Source organism: Hyaloscypha bicolor (assembly GCF_002865645.1).
Source record: "Hyaloscypha bicolor E unplaced genomic scaffold K444scaffold_13, whole genome shotgun sequence".
Lineage (NCBI taxonomy): Eukaryota > Fungi > Ascomycota > Leotiomycetes > Helotiales > Hyaloscyphaceae > Hyaloscypha > Hyaloscypha bicolor.
The window spans coordinates 1,433,506-1,458,399 of NW_020194515.1; the positions used below are offsets into that span (position 1 = coordinate 1,433,506).

General features: G+C 47.9%; 7 protein-coding genes across 7 annotated transcripts; 4 read left to right on the top strand and 3 right to left on the bottom strand.

The window, feature by feature from the left end:
* Nucleotides 1–473: 473 nt before the first annotated feature.
* K444DRAFT_639769 (uncharacterized protein) lies at nucleotides 474–1,638 on the top strand (the record flags this gene model as incomplete). The annotated part of the gene is made up of 3 exons (XM_024884416.1): nucleotides 474–928; nucleotides 980–1,207; nucleotides 1,254–1,638. 3 exons carry the CDS (start codon nucleotides 474–476, stop codon nucleotides 1,636–1,638), a joined length of 1,068 nt encoding a protein of 355 aa, XP_024743641.1.
* K444DRAFT_607054 (alpha/beta-hydrolase) lies at nucleotides 1,603–3,149 on the bottom strand. Its single transcript, XM_024879104.1, has one exon. It carries the CDS (start codon nucleotides 3,132–3,134, stop codon nucleotides 1,920–1,922), a length of 1,215 nt encoding a protein of 404 aa, XP_024743642.1. The 5' UTR covers nucleotides 3,135–3,149; the 3' UTR covers nucleotides 1,603–1,919.
* Nucleotides 3,150–3,201: 52 nt separating this feature from the next.
* On the bottom strand, nucleotides 3,202–11,825 carry K444DRAFT_551906 (KR domain-containing protein). The gene is made up of 9 exons (XM_024876566.1): nucleotides 10,860–11,825; nucleotides 10,379–10,799; nucleotides 10,115–10,328; nucleotides 9,951–10,063; nucleotides 9,458–9,887; nucleotides 8,956–9,402; nucleotides 5,037–8,901; nucleotides 4,499–4,976; nucleotides 3,202–4,445 (listed from the first exon to the last, which is right to left on the bottom strand). The coding sequence occupies exons 1-9, from the start codon at nucleotides 11,417–11,419 to the stop codon at nucleotides 3,528–3,530; spliced, it is 7,446 nt and encodes a 2,481-aa protein (XP_024743643.1). The 5' UTR covers nucleotides 11,420–11,825; the 3' UTR covers nucleotides 3,202–3,527.
* Nucleotides 11,826–12,159: 334 nt separating this feature from the next.
* On the bottom strand, nucleotides 12,160–14,704 carry K444DRAFT_125320 (heterokaryon incompatibility). The gene has a single exon (XM_024870415.1). It carries the CDS (start codon nucleotides 14,439–14,441, stop codon nucleotides 12,498–12,500), a length of 1,944 nt encoding a protein of 647 aa, XP_024743644.1. The 5' UTR covers nucleotides 14,442–14,704; the 3' UTR covers nucleotides 12,160–12,497.
* A 1,402-nt stretch (nucleotides 14,705–16,106) lies between these two features.
* On the top strand, nucleotides 16,107–17,881 carry K444DRAFT_517188 (FAD-binding, type 2; the record flags this gene model as incomplete). The annotated part of the gene is made up of 5 exons (XM_024873752.1): nucleotides 16,107–16,178; nucleotides 16,271–16,699; nucleotides 16,763–16,934; nucleotides 17,008–17,320; nucleotides 17,386–17,881. The coding sequence occupies 5 exons, from the start codon at nucleotides 16,107–16,109 to the stop codon at nucleotides 17,879–17,881; spliced, it is 1,482 nt and encodes a 493-aa protein (XP_024743645.1).
* A 1,673-nt stretch (nucleotides 17,882–19,554) lies between these two features.
* Nucleotides 19,555–19,743, top strand: K444DRAFT_516807 (uncharacterized protein; the record flags this gene model as incomplete). Its single annotated transcript, XM_024873713.1, has 1 exon — nucleotides 19,555–19,743. A coding segment is annotated over one exon (189 nt), but the record flags the coding sequence as incomplete, so codon positions are not given.
* A 1,444-nt stretch (nucleotides 19,744–21,187) lies between these two features.
* K444DRAFT_624225 (uncharacterized protein) lies at nucleotides 21,188–21,595 on the top strand (the record flags this gene model as incomplete). Its single annotated transcript, XM_024882368.1, has 1 exon — nucleotides 21,188–21,595. The coding sequence occupies one exon, from the start codon at nucleotides 21,188–21,190 to the stop codon at nucleotides 21,593–21,595; it is 408 nt and encodes a 135-aa protein (XP_024743647.1).
* Nucleotides 21,596–24,894: the final 3,299 nt, after the last annotated feature.

Genomic DNA, 24,894 nt, shown 5'->3' on the forward strand with positions numbered 1-24,894 from the left:
AACAGTGCTATATTTACCCGGATAATGGACATCCAGCCTTCTCCATCTGCTCTGTGCATTTCTTTTTTAATTAATTTCGCTCGCTGCTGGAGTGAACCTCAAAAGTGCAGCCATAGTGAGCACAGGCTGGTCCTAGATTCAAACGTGCGGCAACCAGATCCAATTGGAAACTGCAAGCACTGGGGGAACCCGTCGAGGTAAGAAATCACTCCGTGCCTCGTTGGAAGAGATGTTCATCCATGAACCCTAGGAATGGGTTGGCGACAGCCTCATGACCGTGCGACTGGAGCCTCTCTGCGATGAACGCGACATCCTGCTCTGGCTGCGATGAGAAGCCTGCCTTGGTTGGTTGGGTGTATGAGTCTCCAGGGTGAGGAACGCTGACTCTGGTTGTTACCTGTCTTTTCACCATATTTCTTTGCACCTGGGTGGTGATACATCCGCGAGTGTACAAAAGTCGACTGCTTGGCGCAATGTACAAAATTACACTGTTCATCAAGGCCATCCTCGCGCCAGAATTCATCGCCGTCGAAGGACTGCAGGAATGGACTCAGTGCCGGAAGATGAAAAAAGAGTGCGTGGAAATCGCGGGAGACGATTTCAAGCTCATCCATGCTTTCTACGTTAGCATGCTCGCTCTCAGGTATAGAACAGACTGTGGGGATAGAGTGATTTGGCCGAATCAGTACACCTGGCTGCTGCAGCAACGTCTCATTGATTGGAGGGACCACGAAAGTTGGGGTCTCGACGAATGGGTGATTCGGGACAAGAGCAATGCAGACAGCGCCGTGAAAGTGGTAGCTTTCTGTCAAGTTCTCTGGTTCGTGGCACAGAGTATCATGCGCGCTGCCCATGGGTTTCCACTGTCCCAGCTCGAATCGATGACACTCATCTACATCCCATTATTCGCGGCCACATATTTCTTCTGGTGAATCAAGCCCAAGGATATCAAGACACCCTCTGTCGCCGATCTGCTGAGCATGCTGCCCGAGCAAAGAATCATCTTCGAATCAATGGCGGTTAGCAATAAGTTTGACAATGAGAGCTTGGAAGAACATGTGTCGCTCTGGAATGTCTGGTATCTCACCCCTCGTGTATTTGAGAAGGAGGGAGAGGATAAGCGGCTATGGCCACGTCGGCCACAAAGACTATTCGGATCAAAAAGGGCGAGTATGTTGCTCAACAAGAAGAGAAACCAAAGCAGAATGTCGAGCATGCGATGGACATTGAAGAAGGTATCTGCTGTGATGCAGCGACGCTATAGACAAAGCAGCAGTCAAAGAAACTGTAGTTGCACACTGGGACCCAAAGCCGAATCATTCAAAGCTTTGGCCTGCGATCTGCCTTTTTGGAGTTCCGTTTGGAGCACTCCATCTCATCTCATGGATCACTATTTGCCCAACGGTAGTCGAACTTTGGTTGGGGCGCTTTGCTGCACCCATGTCTATTTTCTCTATGCTTATTTTCATGCATTTCGAAAAGGTCGTTTTCCGTTGGGGTGGCCCGCTGACCATGATCAGTCTCGTGTCACCTGCATTCTACTTTCTTAGCCGACTTGTCATGATAGGGGAGGTCACTGCTGCACTGAGAGCTGAAGATCCTGCGATCTATGAGACGTATGTTGCGTCAACTTATTGAATACATCTCCTTTGAAGAACGGTTCGAAGAGAAAGATGCCATTGCGGTATATCCAACGACTCTTTAGCGTTCACATCATGTATCTAAGAATGAAGCAGGAGAGCGACTGTCTTCCCCATGTGGGTCATCGTTATAGAGTTTGTGAAAAGCAGTCCAATACCAGCAAAACAAGATGGGTATGTCAACAAATAGCAACGGCACATGGTATATTGAAATTGCAGGAAAACCAGGTCATAGATGACTCCATCAATTGCCTCCTATTCTTCCAGCTTTCACTCTACTTAGCACGTGAATGACGGGTCCAACGCTTGAAAAATACGCATGACGGCCATGGTGATTACTGGATTTCCCATGATAACATCATGCAAACCACTTTTCAATATCTCCTCTCGAATTATCCCATGTTCCGTGTGCCACTCCATGACCGATCCAGCGGCCCCAAGATCCTTCTTTCTTTCGGTTTTCTTCTCTTCAAGCTCGTCATAACTTATTCCTACAAGTGTAGTGGTATTGACAGCGTGCCAGAAGAGAGTTGTGGTATGGTCCCAAGGAACGTCATAATCGTCCTCAGCATGAATCAGAGTCATGCGGTACATTTCCCCGTTGGCTTCATTGGTTCGTATGTATTGTGCGATGCGGTCTTTGGTTGACCATTTATCTCGCATGAAGCGTTGGAGGTAGTTGAATAATACCGGGAACTTCGCGAGAGGCGATAATAGGGGAATGGTACCTACCAAACGATACGATGACGCCAGTGTCGCCGCATCTATAAATGGCGCAACTAGAACTGTGCCTGCGAAAACCGCTGGCGGAGACTTCAGTGCAAAATAGTTGGAAATAGCGGCGCTTACAGCTGTACCCATAGATTGGGCAAAGACGAGAATCCTGTTGGGTGGAATACCAGCAACATTCAATGCCCAGTCGATAACTGCATGAGCATCGAGCAGAATCCCATCTTCCGAGGGTGTGCCAGTGCTCCTCCCAAAACCTCGATAGTCAAATGTCAACACATGTATCTTGCCTGGCTGTCCTGCGGATAACGCGTGATAATTGGGGACTCTGTAGCCTGAACCAACGGTGCCGGCAGCCCCATGGAAATGTAGAATGAGTCGAGCATCAGGATCATTACGCAGCAGCTTGAACGCGTGTCTAGAAGTGATATCCGAAACCACACCAGCAGGCTCTCCGAGGAGGGCAACTTCATGTTTGCGATACAGTTCGACCGGAAGAATGTGCCATGCATGTAGCTTTTCGCCGTCGGAGGATTCGAGGAAGAAGGTGGTAACTTGATTGCGCATGAATCCAAAAGATTCGGGGACGTCTAGATCCTTGAACCAGGTCATCTGGATTTTGTGGAGGTAAACAACGTGGGTTTGGAAGGCGGAGGTTGAGAGTAGTCCCAGCAGGCCGGCATACAGGCCAACCAAGATTGCTGCAGATATGCCGCCATACTTGAAGATGATAGCGACCATTTCACCAGTGATTGATCTGATCATGGTGGGAGGTTGAGTGTTGAGGGAGGCTACAACGAGGCGCGGATAGTCCAACGCTGACTAAGCGGCGCTAAAAACGAGGCTACTTCGTATGACATTTAGCCGAGGATCCTCCCCCCTTTTCCATTTTAACCCCTGAACAGTTGGTACATTTGAACATCCTGAAGAGAAGGGAGCCTCATATCCATAGCAACTACTATTGAAATATGAGGGAAAGTACCAGATATCAGGATATACTAGAGACTCAAATAAGCCAGTGCAAGTTGTTCGAATAACCACGCAATTGAAAACGCGGACAGCTCCAGTTTCCCTTTCATAAACCAGCCTTCTCTTCCAAACATATATGCTCGCTTGAATATCCCTCTCGGGCCTGGAGTAAGCAAGCTTAAACAATTTTCAGTCTATGCGGCCATGTTTTTCACTCAACTTCCCCGCCACAGTTCCTCCAAGATGTCTAAGAGAGCCAGAGCCCATGATCTCCAAAACGCTAATCTGCAATCCAAAAGCTTGCCTGAACCATCGCCTTAACTCAATTGCCGTGAGCGAATCGAGACCGATCTGAGAAAGAGTGAGCGCAACGTTGACCTCGGCGTTTGGCCTGAGCAAGAAGTCATTGATTTTCTGGCCAGTCTCCAGCGCGAGAAAGTCAATGCTTGCTTCGTCTGTCAAAATACTCCCAGTCTCACCCTCCGCCACAAGTTTCAAAAATTGGGTTAAGCGGGTAGAATCGGCTGTAGAAGGTTTTGCCTCTTCTCTTGGGATGTTGTGGTACATGCCCATTCGACAATCTCGGCGCCAATTCGTTAGATTTTTGGGATCATCTAGGTGGAGTTCCGATTTCAGTCCCATAGTAATATGGCCTGTAGCTTCCCAGGGAGATGTCAGACCCGAGGAGGGAATAGCGGCCGGAGAGCCGCTACTGAAACGTTCTTGAGGCCATGAGTTCAGGAGCGAAGCTTCCACACAGTCCAAAAATTCTTTTTCACCCAGGAAACATTGTCCCTGAGATTTTGTTTTCCGTACAGCCCAAGCATTCTCGGTGAAGAACCCGACATTGTCAATTGCGCAGATGCTGAGAACTGATGCTGGTAAGCCAAGTGAATGCCTGTACTGGGCAAACGCCTCGATGAAGGTGTTTGCAGCTTTATAGTTCCCTTGACCTGGTTGATCAATGACTGTCACTAGCGAGCTTGCCAGCCAGAAGTAATCCAGGCTTTGGCCCAAGAAAGCTTGATGAAGGTTCCAAGTACCGTCCACCTTTGGCTTATTCGCAGTGATCCAGTCTTCCCATTTCATGTCGATGAATGGAGAGTCCTAGTTTGGGTTAGCCTAGAAAATATATGTGTAAACAAAAGCTGTCAACTTACCCTTTGAATCATCGCAAGATGGAAAACTCCTTTGATTGGTGTACTCAATGTTTCAATCGCTCTCTTGACATCTTCAATGTTGTCGACACTTCCTCTCACCATTGTGATCGAGGAACCCATGCTCTCCAACTCCTCTGAAATGGCCTTGCTCTCTTCGCTTATCCCGGCGCTTCTCGAGAGTAATACAAGATTCCTTGCTCCCCTCTCAATCATCCAGGTAGCGAGAGATCTTCCAAGACCCCCAAGACCACCGACTAGTAAATATGCTGCGTCCGGGTCGAATCCTATAGGTTGAATGTCGAGCGATGATTCGAGCTCAGAAGAATCAGTCGGCATATTTACGATGAGCTTTCCAATATGCTCCCCTGTCTGAAGATGGCGGAAAGCACGCTTTACATCCACTGCAGCAAATGGAGTGATTGGCTGGATTGGCTTGAGCAAACCTTGCCTGTAGAAGTCTAAAGTTCTCTGGAGTACGCTGTTGAGGGAAATTAGCTGTGAACGAGATTTGGAAGAGCAACGGGCGCGCCAGACTCACTCTCGAACAATTAAAGGACGCTCAGCCACCAAGTACAGCATATCAACACCGCAATAAGACCGATTATCCAAAAAGTGGCGCATGTCAAGTTTTCCTGATCCCACAAGATCGCGCTTTCCAAGCTCCAGAAAGGCTCCATTCCGAGCAACACATCTCCAAGACTCATGTAAGAGCTCCCCAAAAAGCGAATTCAAGACCAAGTCGACACCAACACCTGCAGTCTCTCGCATTACGCCTTCATAGAACGACGAGTCTCTAGAAGAGAAAATGTGGGTTCTCGGGATGCCGTAGTTGTTGACCAGGTGTTCCTTTTTCTGCTCGTTGCCCACCGTGGCAAAAATATCTGCTCCCATCATCTGGCACACTTGAATTGCAGCCAAACCTACTCCACCACATGCTGAATGAATCAGCACAGTCTTTCGTTCCTTGCCCAACCTGCCGATATCTAGCAAAGCGTAGACAACGGTTCCAAAGGTAGCCTGTATGGTTGCGGCTTCTTCGTAGCTCATCTCATCCGGGACTTTGATGATATGGTGCTCAGCAAGAATCACAGTCGTAGAGAAGCCACCGTCAATGGTAAAAGCCATTACTCTATCACCAACTTTCAGCCCGGCGACTTCGTCCCCAACCCGTTGGACTGTGCCTGCGACTTCCATTCCAAGTGTATTGTATGATGAAGATGAACCAGCAGACATGAGGCCAGTAACGATGCTAACATCCCGGAAATTGATGCCGACAGTACGCACTTCAACTTCTACATGTGTGTTGGAAATCGTTTCAGGGATTGGCTTTGTCTTCCAGGTCAAGCTTTCAAGCATGCCAGATTTCCCAATCTCCAGTGTCTTCGTGGCACGTTTGTGACCTTCGTTGCTCTTGACCCGTACTTCCTCCATGATAGAGAATGGCTGATAACGACCAACACAGATAATACCGCTGTCGACGACAAACTCCTTGTCGGAGTCGAGTTTATCTCTGTCTTCCTGTGCGCGGATCTTGTTGAAAACCTTGTCGACCAGTGAGCCAAACTGGGATTCATTGATGTTGATTTCGAGAGTGTAAAACTGAAGTGCAAGTTCCGACCTGATCGTTCGAGTGACGCCTAAAGTCTGTGCTGAGCGGGGATTGTGACATTTTATCTGAGATGGATTCGTCAACCAAAGGATTTTATTGGTGCCCATAGAGGGAAGCAGCGCTTGAAAAGCCGTGAATGATTGTTCCGTTATATTTTCGAAAAAGTTGGTTTCTAGGTCCAAGCACGAGACGATGTCTTGGTCTTGAGGTAGGCCGTCTCCCAGCCCACAAATCGTGACCTCCCAGTCTCTCGCCAGGTAGTGTTCAGCTAAGGAACGAGCAACTTCTCCTTCAGAATCCGCGGATAAGATTGTGATCCGGGATTTACTTGTGATCTTTATGCTCTTCTCTTTCCTAGACACAATGACGGCGCATTGGCGGTATGGCCCCTCGTCATCGTATACAATTGCATCAAGTCCCGTGAATCCGGAAGCTTTCAAATCCTCATCCCACCGGGACGCGGATACATAAGGTTTGTCCTGGCGACCATCCGCTTCACCTAACCACCATCCCGAAAAATTGCCGAAGATATAGCTTGAACCCCGAGAAGTGCTGCAGATCTCAGTCATCACGAGCATACCATCTGACCGAAGGAGTGGTTGAAGATTGCTCAACGTCTGCCTCAGGAAAGGGGTTGCGTGGATGACGTTTGCAGCAAGAATGAGATCATACGATGATTCCTTGAACCCCTGCTCAAAGGGCTCCTTCGTGATGTCGAAGACTTTAAACTCCAGGTTCGAGGCATATGCAAACCGCTCCTTCGCGGCTGGGAAGAAACCCGCTGAGACATCGCTGAAAGTATATGTTGTGTATGCTGGCAACCCACCTGAATTCGTGAGGCTGCGTAAGATCGTTTCTGTTGTCCCGCCTGTTCCTGCTCCAACCTCAAGAATACGAAGATTCGGTCGGGTATGGGCAAGACAGTGGATGAAGGGTGCATAGTCAAAACCGATGACATCGTAGATCCTCGCAAGGATATTTTCTTCTAAGAGAACTTCCAAAGTGTCAGCTTCTCCTGTGAATAATCTCTCGGCATTGTCGAAGATTCGTTTCAAGCCCGTAGTAACAGCTTGTCTGCCCATCTGCATAAGAGGGGTGACACGTTCATCGATCATCACTTGTCTCTCTTCGCTGGTTAACTTCACATATCTTTCTGAATCCTCTACCAGCTCATAGGTGCCAGTTTTGGCAACATCGGCCTGACTGTTCAACCAGTCTCGGAATTTGGTGAAGTGAGGTTGGCACGGGGCAAGAGCTTTGACCTTTTCGGCTGTCTCCAGGATAAACAGCAACACCATCTCTTCTTGAAGTCTTGTCTCAATCCTGTCAGACTTTGGTGGAGAGAATAGCATAGAGACATCGACGAAATCAAAGTCAGGCGACCAATTTAAACGTGCAGCACCGTAAACATCTCCCCTCTCGGAGACGATATTATCCTCGAGAGGGAGAAGCTGGATTCCAGAGGCATGAAGTACCATCTTTTTTCCAGCCACACACTCTACGCACGTCAGCTCCTTGTCGCCAAACTGATTCCATGCCCGGGCGTGCTTGATATCCGATCCTGATGAAATCTCTAACTCCTCAATAACAGTGGGGACCGACAGCTCAATTAGATTGCGCATGAGCCCTTTCGCCATAGCAACAATGAGCAGTTGGAGGCATGCGTCAATGGTTGCTGGGTGTAACGTGAACACATCGCGAGACTTATTATTTCGATTGATGATCTCGCTCGTGGCCAGCTCCTCTGTAGTCGAGGACGAGATGTTCGCAAGGCCCTGGAATTCGGCGCCATATACAAAGCCTGTCTTGGTCATTTCATCATAGAAGCGGGCGCAGCCAACACTCCGAGGCAGTGTCTCGGGTAACCAAGAACTGGGTCTGACTTTATTGAGAAGAGCGACTCGCCCATCACAATGCTTGACCCAAGTTGGTCCAGTACAAGACATGACGGAGAATTCAAACCAGTCGGTATCATCGCTGTCGGTGAGCTTACAGCGACGAAGGCTTGTGATCAATTCAGTCGGCTGTGAGTATGATAGCAGCAGCGCCGTGTGGGCGACAACATGTCGTAGACGATATCCAATGCCAGGATTTGAGTGTGTAATTTGCCTTACTGCTTCTCCAGCTAAGGCAACATATCCCGCAAAAGGGAATACAATGTCATCGTGGATCTTGTGATCGGCCAACCAGGATTCGTCCTCGATATGCAGCACGTTTCGCCATTGAGGTTCAATGTCGGCGGCTTCTAAGAGGCGAGAACCTAGGAGGCAGTGATGAGGATACTTCCGGGTTCTCCAAGCCTTGGAAACACGGCTCTCGTTCCAATATGAGGTGCTGTGATCCCACGGGTATGTAGGCAGTCCTGGCAATGCCTTTCCTGTTGGATAAAGCGAGCTGAAGTCTATTTGAACACCCTCCTGATATAATCTGCCCACCGCGGCGAGGAAACTGATGATACAGTTCTTGCGACGTACCATAGCTGGAACGTAGTTGTATGGCTGGTCGTTTGCTGCACAAATCTGTCGTAGAGGACGTGCAAATGCTGAATGCGAGCCAATCTCCAGGAATATTCCGGCGCCTTTATGGGCAATCAGATTAGAGACTGCTGACGAAAATCGTACTGGGGATACGAGATTTGTAACCCAATACGACGGAGGAAGCGGTGAATCGTCCATAAGCATGCACGTCACCGAAGAGAAGAAGGCAGCCTTCGGCTTCTCTTGACTTGTTCCGTAATTCTTTAGTTCCTCCTCAAGCAAATCTTGATATCCCTGACCAAGAGGGATCATATGGTCTATCGATAAGTCAGCATCAATACTGGGCAAAACAATCTACAAAAAGACCTCACGGGAGTGATATGCTATGCCAACTTTCAAAGTCCGAACAAGAGCATCTGGTATCTTCTGCTTGATATCATCTACTACTTTACCAACCTTTGAAGCCTCCCCTGAAATTGTGGAGCTATTTGGGCTATTATCGCAAGCCAGCACTACGTCTTGGGTGAGATATTCGGACACGTCTTGTGCCCCGAGGCCCACGACAGCCATACCGCCACCAAGAGAGTACCTCGTGATATACCCACGATAGTACGCGATAATGATGGCTTCTTCCATCGAAACATATCCAGCAGCGTAAGCAGCTGCAATCTCGCCACTTGAGTGACCGACGACGGCCATGGGCACAACTCCTAGAGCCACAAACTTGTTGTAAAGAGCTACTTGGAGTGCTGTACATAGCGGCTGTGACAGCGATGATTTGTGAATCTGGCTTGTTTCCAGCGGTTTCAAGAGTTCATCTAGAAACCCACAGTTAGCATATTCCGTTATGTCGATGGTAGCAATGGTCTATACCCATTAGGTTCCATTCCGGCGGAAACCTCAGCCCTTTCAAGATTTGATCCATCTTCAAGATGTCTTCGCGGAAACTAGGATCACTTAAGATCAATTCCTTGCCCATCTCAGGATATTGCACTCCCTGTCCAGCAAATACCATAGTCACGGCCGGTATGCTCTCCGGTACTTTCAGCACACTGGCAGTCTCGATGAAGTCGCGATTATCGACAATGACAAACGCCCTATGAGGCAAGTGCTCTCTGTGGACTGAACGAGTGTAGGCAATGTCAGAGGCGATGGATGAGTTGGAGCGAATGTACTCCTGGTGCAAACGGATCTGCTCGTTCAGAGATGTTTTCGTGTTGGCGGAGAAGAGAAGCAGCTCAGGTTTTGCAACTGTCGCGATATTTGCCATGGAAGCAGTTACATCAAAAGAGTCCAGGATGACCTAAAAAGAAGTGTTGGAACTCTAGAGCGACTAAATATACAAATGGGGCAGGATTTCTCTTACATGTACGTTGGTCCCTCCGATTCCGAATGAATTGATACTGATTCTTTCGGATCGATCCGGTGGAAATGAAGTTGGAATCACGGGGACGGTCATGTTGTACTCAGAAAAAGGAACTGAACTCTCCGTTAGTCACTTCCGCTCTCGAGTGTTATTCACACACTTACTCTTGGGGTTAGGTGTGTTAAACTTGATGTTTGGCGGAATAGTCTTGCGTTCCAAGGCCAAGACAGATTTAATTAAGCTGGTGAGACCAGAAGCACCTTCTGAATGGCCCAAGTTTGGTTTAACAGAGCCAATGTACACCCCACTATACCCGAACACCTTGCCAATCGCGGTCGTCTCAATTGGATCGCCCGTTGCGGTACCGGTACCATGGCACTGGGATGTCAACGAACCGCTAGTCTCGATGTGGTTTTGAGTGCATTTACCTCCACAAAAGCTGTATCTGGTGGCTCTAAGCCACAATCTGCATAAGCTTTTCGAATAAGGGCTTCCTGGGCAATTCCATTTGGAGTGACTAGGCTCTGTCCTTTTCCATCACTGTTTGTAGCTGTGCCTCGGATAACCGCCCTGATTGGGTTGCCGTCACGAATCGCAGCTCCAAGATCCTTGATGTACACTGCGTTTATGGCTTCGGCTCTGGCAAATCCATTCGCAGCAGCATCAAAGGTCTTGCATGACCCTTCAGGAGACAGGAGCTCAAGTGCTGTCATAGCAGATGTGAGAGAGGGAGTCATTATGAGGCTTGTGCCCGCTACCACCGCGGCTGTTGCATCACCATTCTGAATGGCTCTTACCGCTTCGTGTAACGCAGTAAGCGACGCTGAACAACCTGTTTTGATTGCCATACTATAGGAAAAGGTGTCAACATGACTAAGTTTGCGCTATTTGAGATACGATCTAACTTACCTTGGGCCTCGAAAGTCGTACTCATAAGAGACGCGATTAGCGATCATGAGATCCAAGTGGCCGGTTACTGAATAGCCATCACTTTGGTGTGAGTCCTTGGCGCTCATCAACAACCAGTCATCCCCGAAAGTCCCGACATAGCAACCGATAAGTTGACCGCGATAGTTGACTTCTCCGGCATCTTCGAGGCATTCCCGGGTGACCTCAAGGAGCATTCGCTGTTGTGGATCACAATTCTCAAGTTCGTTCTTAGTCAACGTGAAAAAGGATGTATCGAGACCAGAAAGTTCTCCCTCGAGGAAGTAGCCATGTTTGACTTTTATAGCATCTCGGGCTCCAAGGGAGTTATCGAAGCCGTCGGTGTTATAACGACTAGCTGGAATAGGACCTCGAGCGTCCTTGGCGTTTATCAGAAGGTCCCAGAGCTCGTCGCCATTCTTAATCCCTCCTGGGAGACGCAATCCAAAGCCACAAATAGCGACCTGGCCATGGGACTCCACACTATTTGGGGTATATATACCGTCGAGTGTTGAAGTGGGGCTAGGTTGAGAAAATGCCATTCTGAATGTACGTGAGATCTGTAACGAAGTTAATGTGTTCGTCTCTGTCTCCGTGTAAAGAAAAGCGCTGGATTATAGCTGCAAACACTCTCCAAAAGCTGAAAGTAGAAGAAGAGGATCTAGCAAAGCAGGGATTTATTTAAGCTTGGTGGTGTTTACTTGGGTGGTCGCACAGGTGTAGAAAGCACGTCGTAGGAGGTTTGGGGCACGCAAAGGCAAGTGAAGAAGCGTACGGGAGTGTCTGAATGAGGAGACAAGATATAGCAGGTTTGATGTCCAAGATATTGATATCTATGATGTTGAGGATTGGTATTGATGTTTTCTGGGAGAGGTCGGTATTGATTTGCGGAGATTCTTCTGTAGTTTCAAGATTACGATGGGGTGAAAGCACGCTGTGGGCCATCAGGCTCTTGCCAAGCCGCAAACTTACCTTATGGATCGACGTCCTCACCTGTCAGAGGGTAGAAAGCAAGGATCTAGCAGCCTTCAGGATCATGTGTGTGGAGCTGAGAAGCAACAAGGCACAGAAAAGGCACCTCAATGGTCCGGCTTATACCGAAACAAGAAGTGTCTTTTCTTAACGTGGGCGGTGCAAATGTTCTGCCCAAAACATCCTGTCGGCTAGCTTGCGGGAGACACACCATCAGAAGTTACCTCCGTGGCTGCTGCAGTCTAGAATGTTGACTAGTAGAAAACCAACAATATCATGCAGCCGGATGCCAATCTGTGCTGTACCCGCCCCCCCCTCTAGACTGCCTAGGACCCAGTAAGAATCGGAGGCGTATCCTTCTCCAAGAACGGCCCGTTCCTACATGCCGAAGAGCCCAACCCGACCAATTGGGAAGATTCTGAAGTTTGGGCTTACAGAGGAGTCGGCGGAGTGATCCAATGCGTCATGCAGAGCCCTGGGCGGAGCGGGGCAAGAGTGGAACTGTTCGAGTTCTGGGGCTCTCTAATTCGTCCCTACTAATGGATACGGCGCGGCCGGGATAATCACGCATACGTGTTACATTCAGCCACCAAGGATTTGGGAAATGGGTGGAGTAACTCGAGTTGCTCATCGGAAGGCTACATTTGGCTAGTGTGCTCGCCGAACTCGGCTTCTCTGCCCCCAACATAACTTTCCTTTGGTTAAGAGACGATGCCGGGTGAGCGGTCCAGAGATTAGCCTGCTGACTGAAGTATCCCTTCTCAAAAGGGCTTTCGATTTCTTCGTATCGATGCTTAGCAAAGCTTTTGGTGGAGCAACAGGCGGTTGATCAACGGGTCTCGGGTTCCTGACCAAATCCAGGCAGACTTCGCACTGTGATCCACCGAGACTGAACCTCTCCAACGGTAAGAGACTCCAAAATCGGTCATAGTCGTCCGAAATGGGGATTGTAGTGCCAAACTTATGCAAAGATTTCTTCGCGACTTCTTGTAGTAGATTTGAAGGGTCCTTTGGTTGACAATTAGAGGTTTCAACCACTAGAAATATACGCCGTCGGTCTCCGGTGACCGCATTGAAATCAATGCAATGCAACTTTCCAGCTGGCAGGATGCCGTTTGTGACTGCCACAGTAGTTATGGAAGTACCAAGGTCCGGCCTGCTGATCTTGGCAAGGAATCCTGTGCTGATGTTTAGAAGATCCATCATGCAACGCGCCTGAAGCTGCATTAAGTCACCCCAAATACGAGCCTGGAACGAAGAGTGGAGCACAGGGTTGAAGTCTTCTTCCTTTCCTTTCCTTACGGATAAACATGCTCGGGCATAGTTGTTTGTCATAACTTGAGCGGCGGCAACGAGCTGCATTTTGGAATACCGTCCAGCACTAAAGGCTCGCGCAACTTGCAAGGCAATACTCCACTTGCCTTTGGAGAACAGAATGAGGGTTATATGCCTATGATATAGCCCTGTTTTTGAACGGTGAATGCCTCCAAGCCGGCGGATAAGTGTGCATGAGCCGATGTATCGTCCAGCGAGGGTAAAGGTGCCATTTTGGACCGTTGCAGCCTGGAAGGGCGTGACGGAATCTAGATAGGAGGCCGAAGAGAGATGGTAACGCAAAGAGAAACACGGTAAAGCACAGTTAGCTGATGATGTAGTGCCAATCTTGGCAGCGGTCGATGCAAGCGGAAGCATCAACCACCTTATATGGCCCTTGAGTATTGCAGCTTCACACCATCTTTCCCACGCTTCCTCTCTTGTCTCGCCTTTGAGCGGATCTATCTCAACCGTAGACGCAGCCATGATCCCGTAGACTTCATCTACAGGCACTGTGGCTTTACGGTTTCCCAGCAGTTCCATGATCCGTGTCGCATCATTGTCGCCAAGGCGAGAGGTTGCCATTCCACTGAAATGAGTATGGAGGATGGCGAACTCTGTTCCTGGAGCACGTGCCATACACTCTGAGATGGCTAACTGATCGCAGAGCCCCGGAATTGCCTGGAAAAATCTATCATCAATCCTGATCGGATGCATATCTTTTCCAACCCAGACGACTTCACGCGCCAGGACATATTCCTGCAGGGTCCAAATGCGTGTTGCCCAGGAAGAGCGAGTGAATCTCGCGAGCGCCTTCATGGCATGGATGAGTGTGTGGCGCCCCGGGCCGCGCTGAAAGTATTCAGCTTGATCGATTTCCGCCCAAGTCTCGTCCCTCCACACTTCAAGTGCATCTGCTAGACTTCTAGTTGCAGCGTCGACATCGCTCTGATCAAAGCCTATCTCGCATGACAGCACAACGATAACCGCTTCGGAGTTATGGTAGATGCTGCCCATGAGTGGAATTTGTTGGAGTTTATCGTCATCGTCGTCCTGTTTGATGCAGAAATTGTCGACCCAGCAATGATGAATCGTCGGATAGCAGGTGCCAATGACCTTCTGAACTACTTTGCCGCCCACCGAAGAAAGAATAGGGGTGCCAGGAGGGAAGATGTGGTCTGACCATGCGTGCGATACAGCTAGATATGGTGGTGTATTTCCCTGCTCGAATTCTTGAAGAAGAGATTCACGCGTGTTAAAAAGACGCACAAGAGGCATGATGCCAGTTCTTTGGTATCTTCTAGCGAAGAACTTCAAAGAAGACCTCTCGAGAGGATCATATTACGAAAAAGAGAAAGTTGTCGGGCTGATTGCAGAAGAAGAGAATCCAAGACATTGAGAAATGAGCGGTGGAGGTGTCGAAGATTCGCGTTCTGAAACATACCGCAGTACTGGACTGCCTCGGTATATTTGAGAACTGCGAAGTGTGCTCGCTTGCAATGTAATAACCCTTCTAAAAACAGAAATGTAAGCCAGACCGCATTAGACCTTATTTTATGAGTTGTATTGTTTAAATTCTCTTCACTTCTGTAAGGATGCGTCTTCAAGATCTCTTATTTCCATGGAGCGTAGAGCTGGTCCTTGCGGCGATTCGCCCCTAAACCACGTGGCCTTGATTATTCACCTTCTTCAAGCTTTGATTATCCTGTCTCTGAGCCATTTCTTGAAAATCCCGTGCAAGTCAAGCACGAAGCCACTTTTCGAAGATTCATCTGGCCAATCTCTTTATTCGTCCACGCCTCTCCACTTCTTCAAGCCTCTTCTCTGATCCGCGTTGGTTAGTCCACAGATTCAGATGGACGAACAAGCCATTGAGCAGAAGAGAGCAGAAGAGAAGGGGCTGCAAGATAATCTCAAAGCCCTCGAAAGCAGTGTTCGCGATCTAGAAAAGCAATGGTCGGTTCCGAGTTCACAATGGGGATGGAGATCGTGGACTATCGCGAAGCAATTCGAACTTCTCGGGATCATGTCAAAGCTGAAGAAGCAGCGCGCAAATCTGGTCAAGGCCCAGAAGAAAATATCGGCTACTTTGAAATCAATCCAAGAGATGGAGACTTCCGTGTCTGCAGTCAAGAGCAATGTCGAAAGTGCCAAGAGCACATATCGATCACAATGGGCACAAGAAGAATGCTGCAAGTCGCAGATCGAGGCCCTCTCGAAAGTAATCGATCAGCTGGAACTATGGAAACGCGAAACCTCTACAGCAAAGGAGGAGTTAAAAACTGTCACCGGGCTCTTGAAGGACTACCAGAAGCAGAAGGAAGCTTACGGCAGGGACTTAGAGAGTATCGAGATGAAGCATCAAACAGCCAATCGGCGAATCCAAGAGCAAGGCACGGATATGGAGACAGTCAGAACGAAACTGTCCAGTGCACACAAAGAAGTTCGGACGCTGCTCTCCGAGGTCGAGATCTTGCACGACTCCTTGTCCGGGATACCCATAGACTCAGGATTAAGTTTCCCTGTCGCTGGTTCCGTTTTAGTCTGCGGACGTGAACAACTGCTGAGTATCCTGAGCACGCCCGAGTCACGCCCGCGCACTATAATATAGAACCCATTTTGGCCTCCTGCGTGCCCGGCTATCGTTTCCTTATCGAATTTTGCCCCGGGAATCGGTTGTTGTTCCCTTTCAGGTTCCTGCCGGAGCAGATTTGGATCCCTCTTGTCAAAGAGCTTATGTAGTCGTAATCTAGCCTCACAAGTCGGAATACGGTGGACTGTTTCGACCTTGTAGCGCACTCCCACCGCCCTGGATCAGGGCATAAAGTGGGCGCCCTGACAACGGCCATTGCTTACCTACGAGTGAGTTTGTTTTTCTGTTCTCCTTCTCGTAAAAGTATACCTGGTGCACTGTCGATCTTGTGTCTCACTCCCTTCATCGCCATGAAACACTCCGTAGCGGCATCGCTTGCGACTCTCGCAGCCACGGCGATCGCTAGGTCGAATCCCCACCAAGTCTGCGTAAGTTCATGCTTGTCTTCTTTTCGTCCCTTCTGCTTCCGACTCGCAATTAAGCTACTTTAGCTGTGACACTTACCTGTGTCAAGTGCGCGGCTCTCGCTACAGACACGCAGCTGCAGGGCAAGGTCCTCCTTCCAAATACCGCAGCGTACAATGCGGAGGTCGATACCTACTACTCGGCCAATGCGGCGCAACACGCCTGGTGCATGGTCCTGCCGGAGAGCACGGCGGATGTGCAGGCCACGGTCAAGATTCTGGCCAAGGACCAATGCCCTTTCGGTATCAAGGCGGGTGGCCACTCGGCGTGGAAGGGATCCAACAGCATCGCTAACGGCGTCACGGTCGACTTTGGCTACATGAACACGACAAGCTACAACCCGGACACTGGAATTGCCTCGATCCAGCCCGGTGCACGATGGGGTTCGGTGTATGAGTTTGTCGATCCATACAACGTCACGGTTGTGGGCGCGCGAACTTCGGTGGTTGGTGTTGGCGGCTTCACCACGGGTGGTGGGGTAAGTGTTGTCTACACCTTACATACTGGGTCGACGGGCGAGCACTGGCTAACAACTTTTCAGTATTCCTTCCACAGCAACTCTCATGGCTTTGCATGCGATAATGTCGTCAACTGGGAGATTGTTCTTGCCGACAGCAGCGTCGTCAATGCCAACGCCAGCACGAATCCCGACCTCTGGAAGGCCCAAAAGGGCGGGTCCGGAAACCTGGGCTTCGTCACCCGAATTGATCAGCGTAAGCAATTGTCCCTTTCTTCTATAAAAACAAAAATGATGGGCTATACAGCGGGCTGATAATGTGACTTTAGAGACTGTCGAGGGCACCCAACTGTGGGGTGGTTTCACCAGCTACAACCTGAGCGAGACAGACAACGTCTTCAATGCCTACCTCGATTTTGTGGAGAACACCCAAGAGAACTCTCCCGACCAGACCATCATTGCCCTCTACTACGACTATACTGGATTCTCCATTCGATCCATCTTGACCAACAACGAAGGCATTGCTAACGCCCCCGCGTTCGACGGCTTCCTTGCGCTGCCTAACATCTCTAGCACCTTGACGGTGGGGCCCGAGGCGGAGATCATCCCCCAGTTCACCGGCCCCACGCCTCTTGGTCTCTAGTAAGTTCAGCATACATCTGCTCCTTCTTATTAGTTTTATATAGTCATCAACTAATACCTTACAGCGCCAACTGGTTCACTGGTATGGCCACCAACAGCTTCGAGGCCCTTAGCATCATCAACAAGCTGCATCCAGAATACGTCGCCAAGATGGTGGCCGCCGCGCCCACCTCTAACTTTAGCACCCTCATCGAGTTCCAGCCCGTCACCAATACCATGGTCCAGAACAGCGACAAGCGCGGGGGGAACATCCTCGGCCTTGAGCCCATCGTCGCAGACGGCCCTGTCCTTATGTGGCTCGTCGCGCTAACCGTCGACACCGAGGAGAACCAGGCGGTCATCCTGCCCATTGCACACGAATTCGTCGCTGCCATTAACCAGAACCTGCAAGAGGCCGGACGTTTTGTTAACTGGGCCTACCTCAACTACGCCTGGGGTAATGAGAAACCGTACAGCCACTACGGACAGGCCAACCTTGACCTGCTGACGGCCGTGTCGTACAAGTACGACCCTAACGGCGTGTTCCAGAAGCTGCGCCAGACCGGCTTCAAGTTTAGCTAGAGGAGCGGCCTGGACCATGAAAGAATATTATCGACGAATTTAGAGACGTGACTTTCCATTTTGATATGCTTTATAATAACGACCTTATGAATACGAAGGCGGTAGTAGCAGAGTTGGACATACATTACCATTCTTTGAAACAGCAGGATCCGGACCGGGGACTTGTGTTTTGCGACTTTAGCTTCGACGTCTCGTGGGCGTAGGATCCGGGGGGGGGGGGGATATGCGGCTTCTTACGTCGGGTTAGATGTTATTTACCGGTGAAAAATGGATGTCACCCACAATTTCGGCCGTTGTTGGGAGCGCGTCGATGTGTCTATAGACCGATGGCTACAGTGCGGGGTATTATTCTTGAGAATCAAAGCCGTATTAAACGCCAAAGATATCCCCTAACTCACGGGCGTTGACAAACAGAGTCCCTATTCTCCTTCCCCGATTCGCGTAGCGTTTGCAGCAAGCTGCACGCACTTTTCAGAAAGCACGAGGGCGTGGCCTAGCAGCTTCTTCAATATCGCTGGAAGACCTGTCAAAGCCCGGCTCTCCCGCATATTCTGTCCCACTAATTATCCATCCGTGATTCTTCATTTCCCTTCGTATATGATTACTCGGACCATCCTCGTACATCTCGACAATAATCTCTTATAGGGACGAAAAGGCTCTGAAGCGAGCATCGACTAGCGCCAACGCTTCAGAAACGATCTTGGGATGATCAAGTGCATCGAGCTTCACCTCCATGGCATTAGTGCTATGTAGGGACGCTATAAGCGTGCCTAATTCGGTATAGTCACTCTAGATCTTCGCGAGAATGCAAACGCTATCGTCCTCGAGAGTGAGATCATGTAAGTCGAGATAGTGGAATTAGGGAAAGTTGACACAGACATACATACAGGATCTAGTATTTCTTATTTACTCCTATTTTTGATTCTATTTTTATTCTAGGTAGAAATAAATAAACTAAAAAAAAATCAAATAAAAATAATAATACAAAAACCAATGGAAATAATAAGAAACAGTAGGAAAAAGTTGGAAAAAGTAGGAAATAGCAAAAAATAGCAAAAAATAGCAGGAACCCAACTAGCGCACCGCCCAACTTTCGATCCTGCCACGACAACCCAAAATATCAAAAATAAGTTCATATTAGTAATCTATGCCCTAAGTATAGCAATCATAGAAGTTTTTAGAATTTTCCGAGCCCTTTGAAAAATGCCTACTTTTTTGTTGCCACCCCTATAAAGTGGCGGCTGCCTAATCTGGGAGGTTGGCACCTATTGGCTACAACACTTCGAGTGGACATTTTTGAGCCCCGCAGGTTACCGTTCCTCATCCTTTACCTCTTCTTCTTCTCGAACCTACGCATTTCGCGACCATTAAGCTAAATCCCAAATTTGTCGCCGACTCACCGCGATCCATCCATTATTTCTCACGACTAGGCCTCGCTCAACTACTGCTTTCCTCAAGCGTCCGTCGCCATGTCTCACACCACTGAATTTCCCGTGGCCGTCTCCGGTATCGAGGACGGTGAGGACATCAGCAACCTCTATGAATTCGAAGACAATGATTTCGAACACGATGACTACTGTAATATAGAGGCTAGCGCTAAGGACGTGGGCATGTACTATGACTCTATAATCGGCCTCTTTTATTCTCTTTGCATTAGAGAAGTTATGGCTTAGAGATACCGAATTCTATACAAGCTCGGTTACGGTGGCTTCGGTACGGTGTGGATAGCCCACGACCTTCTTGGTAAGAAGAACGTAGCTTTAAAGGTTATGGTCTCTTGCGATGGCGCAAAGCGCGAGTACGCCATGCAAAACGAAATTATGCGGACCGTTAAGGATACGTCTGGCCTTGTTATATACTAGTAGACCTTCGAAATTTGCGGCTATAAAGGCGTGGTATACCGAGTTTTTGTTCTTCCGTTATATAGCCCAAGTCTTGCCGCGTGTTTAAGGTAATAGCTAATAGTTGCCCGAATGTCTGCTGCAAGAGACTTACTAAAGGCATTAAATAGCTTATATGAAGCTGGTATTATTTACCGGAGCGAGTTAAATTATTTTATAATTCTTCTAATTAGATTCCTGGTTTGTAATATGGATATATATTAATGTATTCTAGATTTGAATTATAGTGCTATACTATGGGATATAATTCTCCCCGACTAGTATAATATAGCTATAAAGTACAAGTACTTGGGATAACCTTAGAGGATCAGAATATTAGGCGACTTATAGAAGAAGAGTAAAAGAGAGCTAGTTATATTATAAAACGTTCCCGAAAACTTACTTCGTAATAAAATCTACCTAGGCGACTTTAGTATAGCTATTAGACCCGGAACTCCAGTGAACTAGGAACCACCCAATTACTACAGCCCCGAGAGGTATTACAATATCGCCCCGAGCTTTGCAAGCAATATATGAAGCTATATATGTATTTTCGCTATACTATATATTGGCTTCCTACCTTTTACCGGCCCCTTTAGTAATTACATTATATGGAGTTGGATTAATATACTTGAGTCTATACCTGAGTACTAGAAAGGCTATTATACCTGTCCCGAAAGAACTATTACTATTAGAGATAAGTGATACGAGCCATTCCAGAGAGTTGGAATGAACCCTAAACTTAGTCTTGCCGAGAAAGTAGCTAAGCGCCGCCCGGATATTAGTAATACAGAGCTATAACTTGCCTCAGAGGTTCTTAGAAAGGTATTTCGCTACGAATCTGAGTATTGCCTCACCGCTATATAGTTACTAGAGGACCCTTCATTTAATGCTCTACTAGCGATCTTAGGTTATTAATGTTTTGACTTGAGTGAGTACAAGAGATGCGGTAGGGAGATGAAGATCAAGGAGAAAGTGATCAAGTCTCTACTTAAAAATATCTATACGATTCATAGCTATAATTTCCCAATCAAGACATTTTCTCGATATAACGAGAACAAAGGTTAGATTAAATATAATTAGCTAAAAATCAAGAAGTCAAAACACGTGACGATGTAGTAAACCTTACTTAGGATAATCAGGCTTGGCTCAGGGTGCTAAGTGTGCTCAGGGTGCTAAGTGTGCTCATGGTGCTCAAGTGAGTTGCTCAGGTTACTCAAGCGAGATGACTAAGCCAAGGGAGCCGAGGGTAATTAGCGCCTGAGCAAGAGCGGCAAGCTTACTAACTGAATTCGATGCGTAAGAAAGAGAAAATTGATCTATAATACCACAACATACGCACAAAGCTGCTCACTACTCTGTTGCTCTGCCAACAGCCACAAGCACAGCTCAGAACACCCGGCATCTGGAGGACTTTACTCAAATCATGAGCTTGATATCCGATTTGGTTAGCAATGTTGAAGGCGGCAAACATACGATTTTCAAGACTTACGGAGACACCGAGAGAAAATTAAAAGGAAGTTGCAAAGCCATTGGAGAGTACAAAGCTACGATTGAGCAAATGAGTCCTCTTTTTGAAGTGGGACTAGCTACTCGACACAGAAAGTTTGAACTGGATATGAAGTGCATCAAGGGCGGCCGGCCGGATTGGGAATTGGTCAACAAAGGAAATGAAGCTGCACACAATGGCCGAGCTTTAGCAGATGCAACGATGTTCCAGGGCTTCTGGAAGGATGGACGGCCATATGTTGGCGAATTCGAGGATCAATACAACAAGGTCCCTGCTAAGGAATTTGGGAGCGCAGGGGCTTTTGCATGTTTCATGACATGTTGAACTGGCACATGGACATGAAGCGCTTCGAGAACGAATATAGAGTCAAAAGCACCAGATTCGACGAAGATTTTGCGACTCTATTCGCCAATATTTACCCTTCATTCGAAGTCGCTCGCAACGAAGATATCAACAAAGACCCAGAGTTGAAAAATGCTTACGATAGATTGTCGATAGAGCATCACGCTGCTACAGTGCAAAGCAGGAAGCCGTGGACGAAACCGAGCTCCTGGAAAAGTTGAAACCACTCATTTTGGCCGGCATTCAAATTCGCTCCAGAAAGATTGAGTGGCAAAAGACCAACCGCAGCCAGGACATCATATTCCTTGGAAACACAACTCCCTACTTGAGTATGGCAGTAGCTGACGCTTCTCCGTACCAAAAGTTCGGCCCAATTATCTCAAGCGTCCGCAACGATATCGAATCCTTCAAGTCTTTGTACGGCGTTGGCCCGGACTTCGTTTGGAAATTTCGAGCTTGCGAGAAATTCATCGATTTCCTCAATCGGCGTGCCGATTTGAAATATTACCAAGCCTGTCCTAGCGTCGAGGGGACTTTCCCATCCAGCAGAGCACAGAGATGGGCTAACTGAATCTTGAACAACCTGGAACGTTACCCAGGGACCTTCACTGCTCCAGATCTCAAGGAGTATTTTGAAGTTCAGACACTGGGCAAAGGTGTGTATGAGAAGTTGAAGAAAGAGCACGAAGCAGCGATGCTCAAGCGCAAACAATATGTCGACGACAAGTAAGTCGTCGGGTCTCTTTCGATGGACTGCCACTCATTATCACACAGTTGTGCAGATCCTTCTCTCGATTGAAGGAGTAAATGAACCTTGTGATCAGAGATTCAGACATATCCTTAATCGGTGTTTCAAGGAGAGAGAGAGAGATGGGGTTGGAGAGGGCGAGTTGGTGGTGACAGAGTGATTCTGCGCACATTGATTATAAGTTCTTGAGCACACTCAATCTTCGCGCTTAAGAGGTCAGGAGGATGTGGGTTTCTTTTCTTTTAAAAATTCTGGAAACTGCTTTATGCTTTGCACAAGTCCGCTTTGCGTCTGGTTTCTTTCTCGCAACTGGATACTTTACACTCGGGGGAGATATGGCGGTATGGCGAAGGGAGACTTGGCGTCAGCAACATAACAGAAACTTAGACTTACATAACATACAGAAATTCGAAGTATTTGACGCAGTAGATCACATATTCAAACATGGCAAATGTGCTGTCATTTCTCGGATATATACTACATTCACGGCCAGCATTTCGAGCCATCAGAACTTAAAAATGCATCTAAATGTTTGATAAAGAAGCTGGAACTGAAAGTCGAGTATGTTCAGATTTCCTTTAGGGATACGAGGAAAAACGATAGTCTTTCATGTAACCAATGTCCATAAGTACCTTACTATCCTGGCTCTCGCAGGACCGACAAGTATTCAGCCTGTATGGCAACCTCCCTTGTCTCCAAGTCGCTCACCTCACTCTTAGTTTTCTCGATTTGGATTTTTATCTCCTTGCAATGTCTCGCCTTGGAAAACATCTCAACCTTGAGCTTTGAGATGTCAAGATTTGCTCTGATCAGGGGTTTCAGAGCCTCCATGAAGTGAAACGTTTCTTGCAGGGAGGACATTTCATTGTTGAAATCGACGGCACTATTTGGATCACTGAAGGTTTCCGTCAAATCCTCAATTATGCCCAGCTGAAATGACGAGATCGAACCGATTGGATGATTGCAGGCACGAGCGAGCTTTTCTTCAATAGTAGTCGAGCTCTGGAAGAACTTGGACTTCAGCTCCGTGACGTTGGTCGCGCGGTATTGTTCTGCATTTGTGATCCAGAATTAACAACTGTTGAACGCGGATGCGATTGTAACCACCGCTGAAGCAAGCCTCTCGGACTCAGCCTCTTTCTTCGCCATTGCCTTAGTGATTGACGCGAGCAAGTTCTTTTCTTCCAATCCGGTCACGAAAAGGGTCCCTTCCTGCAGTTTTCTCTTGTTTGTATCATCCAAGATAACCCCCGTCATAGCTATCGTTTTTGTTGTATTCTGCTCAGCCATTTTTGACGACGAAGATTCGGTTTGTGGCGAATGTGGCTGAAAGCTGAGATTGTCAGTTACACGTGAATAACGAATATGAAGCATTGACTAGGGTGTTCCTACCAATTAGTCTCGTTGCATTGAGACAAATGCAAGGGCAGACACTCAAATACACGCGGGCCGTGGTGTTGAGTGGTTTGGGTTTGAAGTTATTGACGGAAAAGGAAGACGCGAGTTCGGAGCGGGGTTCGCGATCTCAACTAACCGAAGCCTTAATTCCACTTGCCGCTCCAAGCACTATCCATGATATCTATTTCTAGTTTGACTTGCAAGGATGCTTCAATCCTGCGCATATAGTAAAATCCTCCGAGTCCCTCTCTCCCTTGTTGACCCCTTTCTTCCACTCCCTTTTGTTGTTCAAAATATGGTCCGTGCGATCCGACCCAATCAGCGTCCCGCCAGTGTGAGATCCGAACCAATGAGTGTCGGTCGACAAGCTGCTTTCGTGCTCCTTCAAAAAGGCCTAGATTTTATCCAAAAAGAGAATAAAATTCACACTCATTCTCAACAACAGGTTGAGAGCAGGTCGGTACGATCTCACTTGGCTTCTATTTGACTCAAGAGCTGGTTCCTGAACATTGTGCTGAGCACAAAGAACTGTCCTCGAATCCGATGAGTCGTCGAAGTTTCATTATTCCATTTCCTGTCCAACGTTTTCTTCTCTGCACTCGCAGCCAATCCAAGTGCATCGAAAGTCTCAGCTCTCAACAAATACCTTCAAGAGGGCGATACGGGCTCGAAGATGTACATGCAATTGAAGGCGGAACATGTGCTGTACTCGTCAAACACAAGATTTACCTCAATAGAAAGTAAGTTTAACTTCAAATACTAAATGCAAGCTACTGACTGTGTTGAACTAGCTAGCTTGGCTAGCATCCATTCCTTCCACTCCAGGTTCTACCACTAATTCAGTTCGTCCGATTATTGGGTATTACTTACGTACGAACACACCAATCGTTTATTAGTATCGCCATTCGATTACGTTCCTTAAACGTACGTTCAGGAATCAGATTGGTAAATCGTTCCCACCACCAAGTAAGTGCGGGGTAAATCACATGGTGGGCTGGGAATCAGGAATATAGCTAGGGAACCCATTCCCTCTGTTTTTTATGGAATTACTCTCCTGTATCTAGTCAAAAACTAGTCATTCTACAGATTGTCAATCTCCAATATATCGATTTTCCACCGATAAATCGATCCCAGT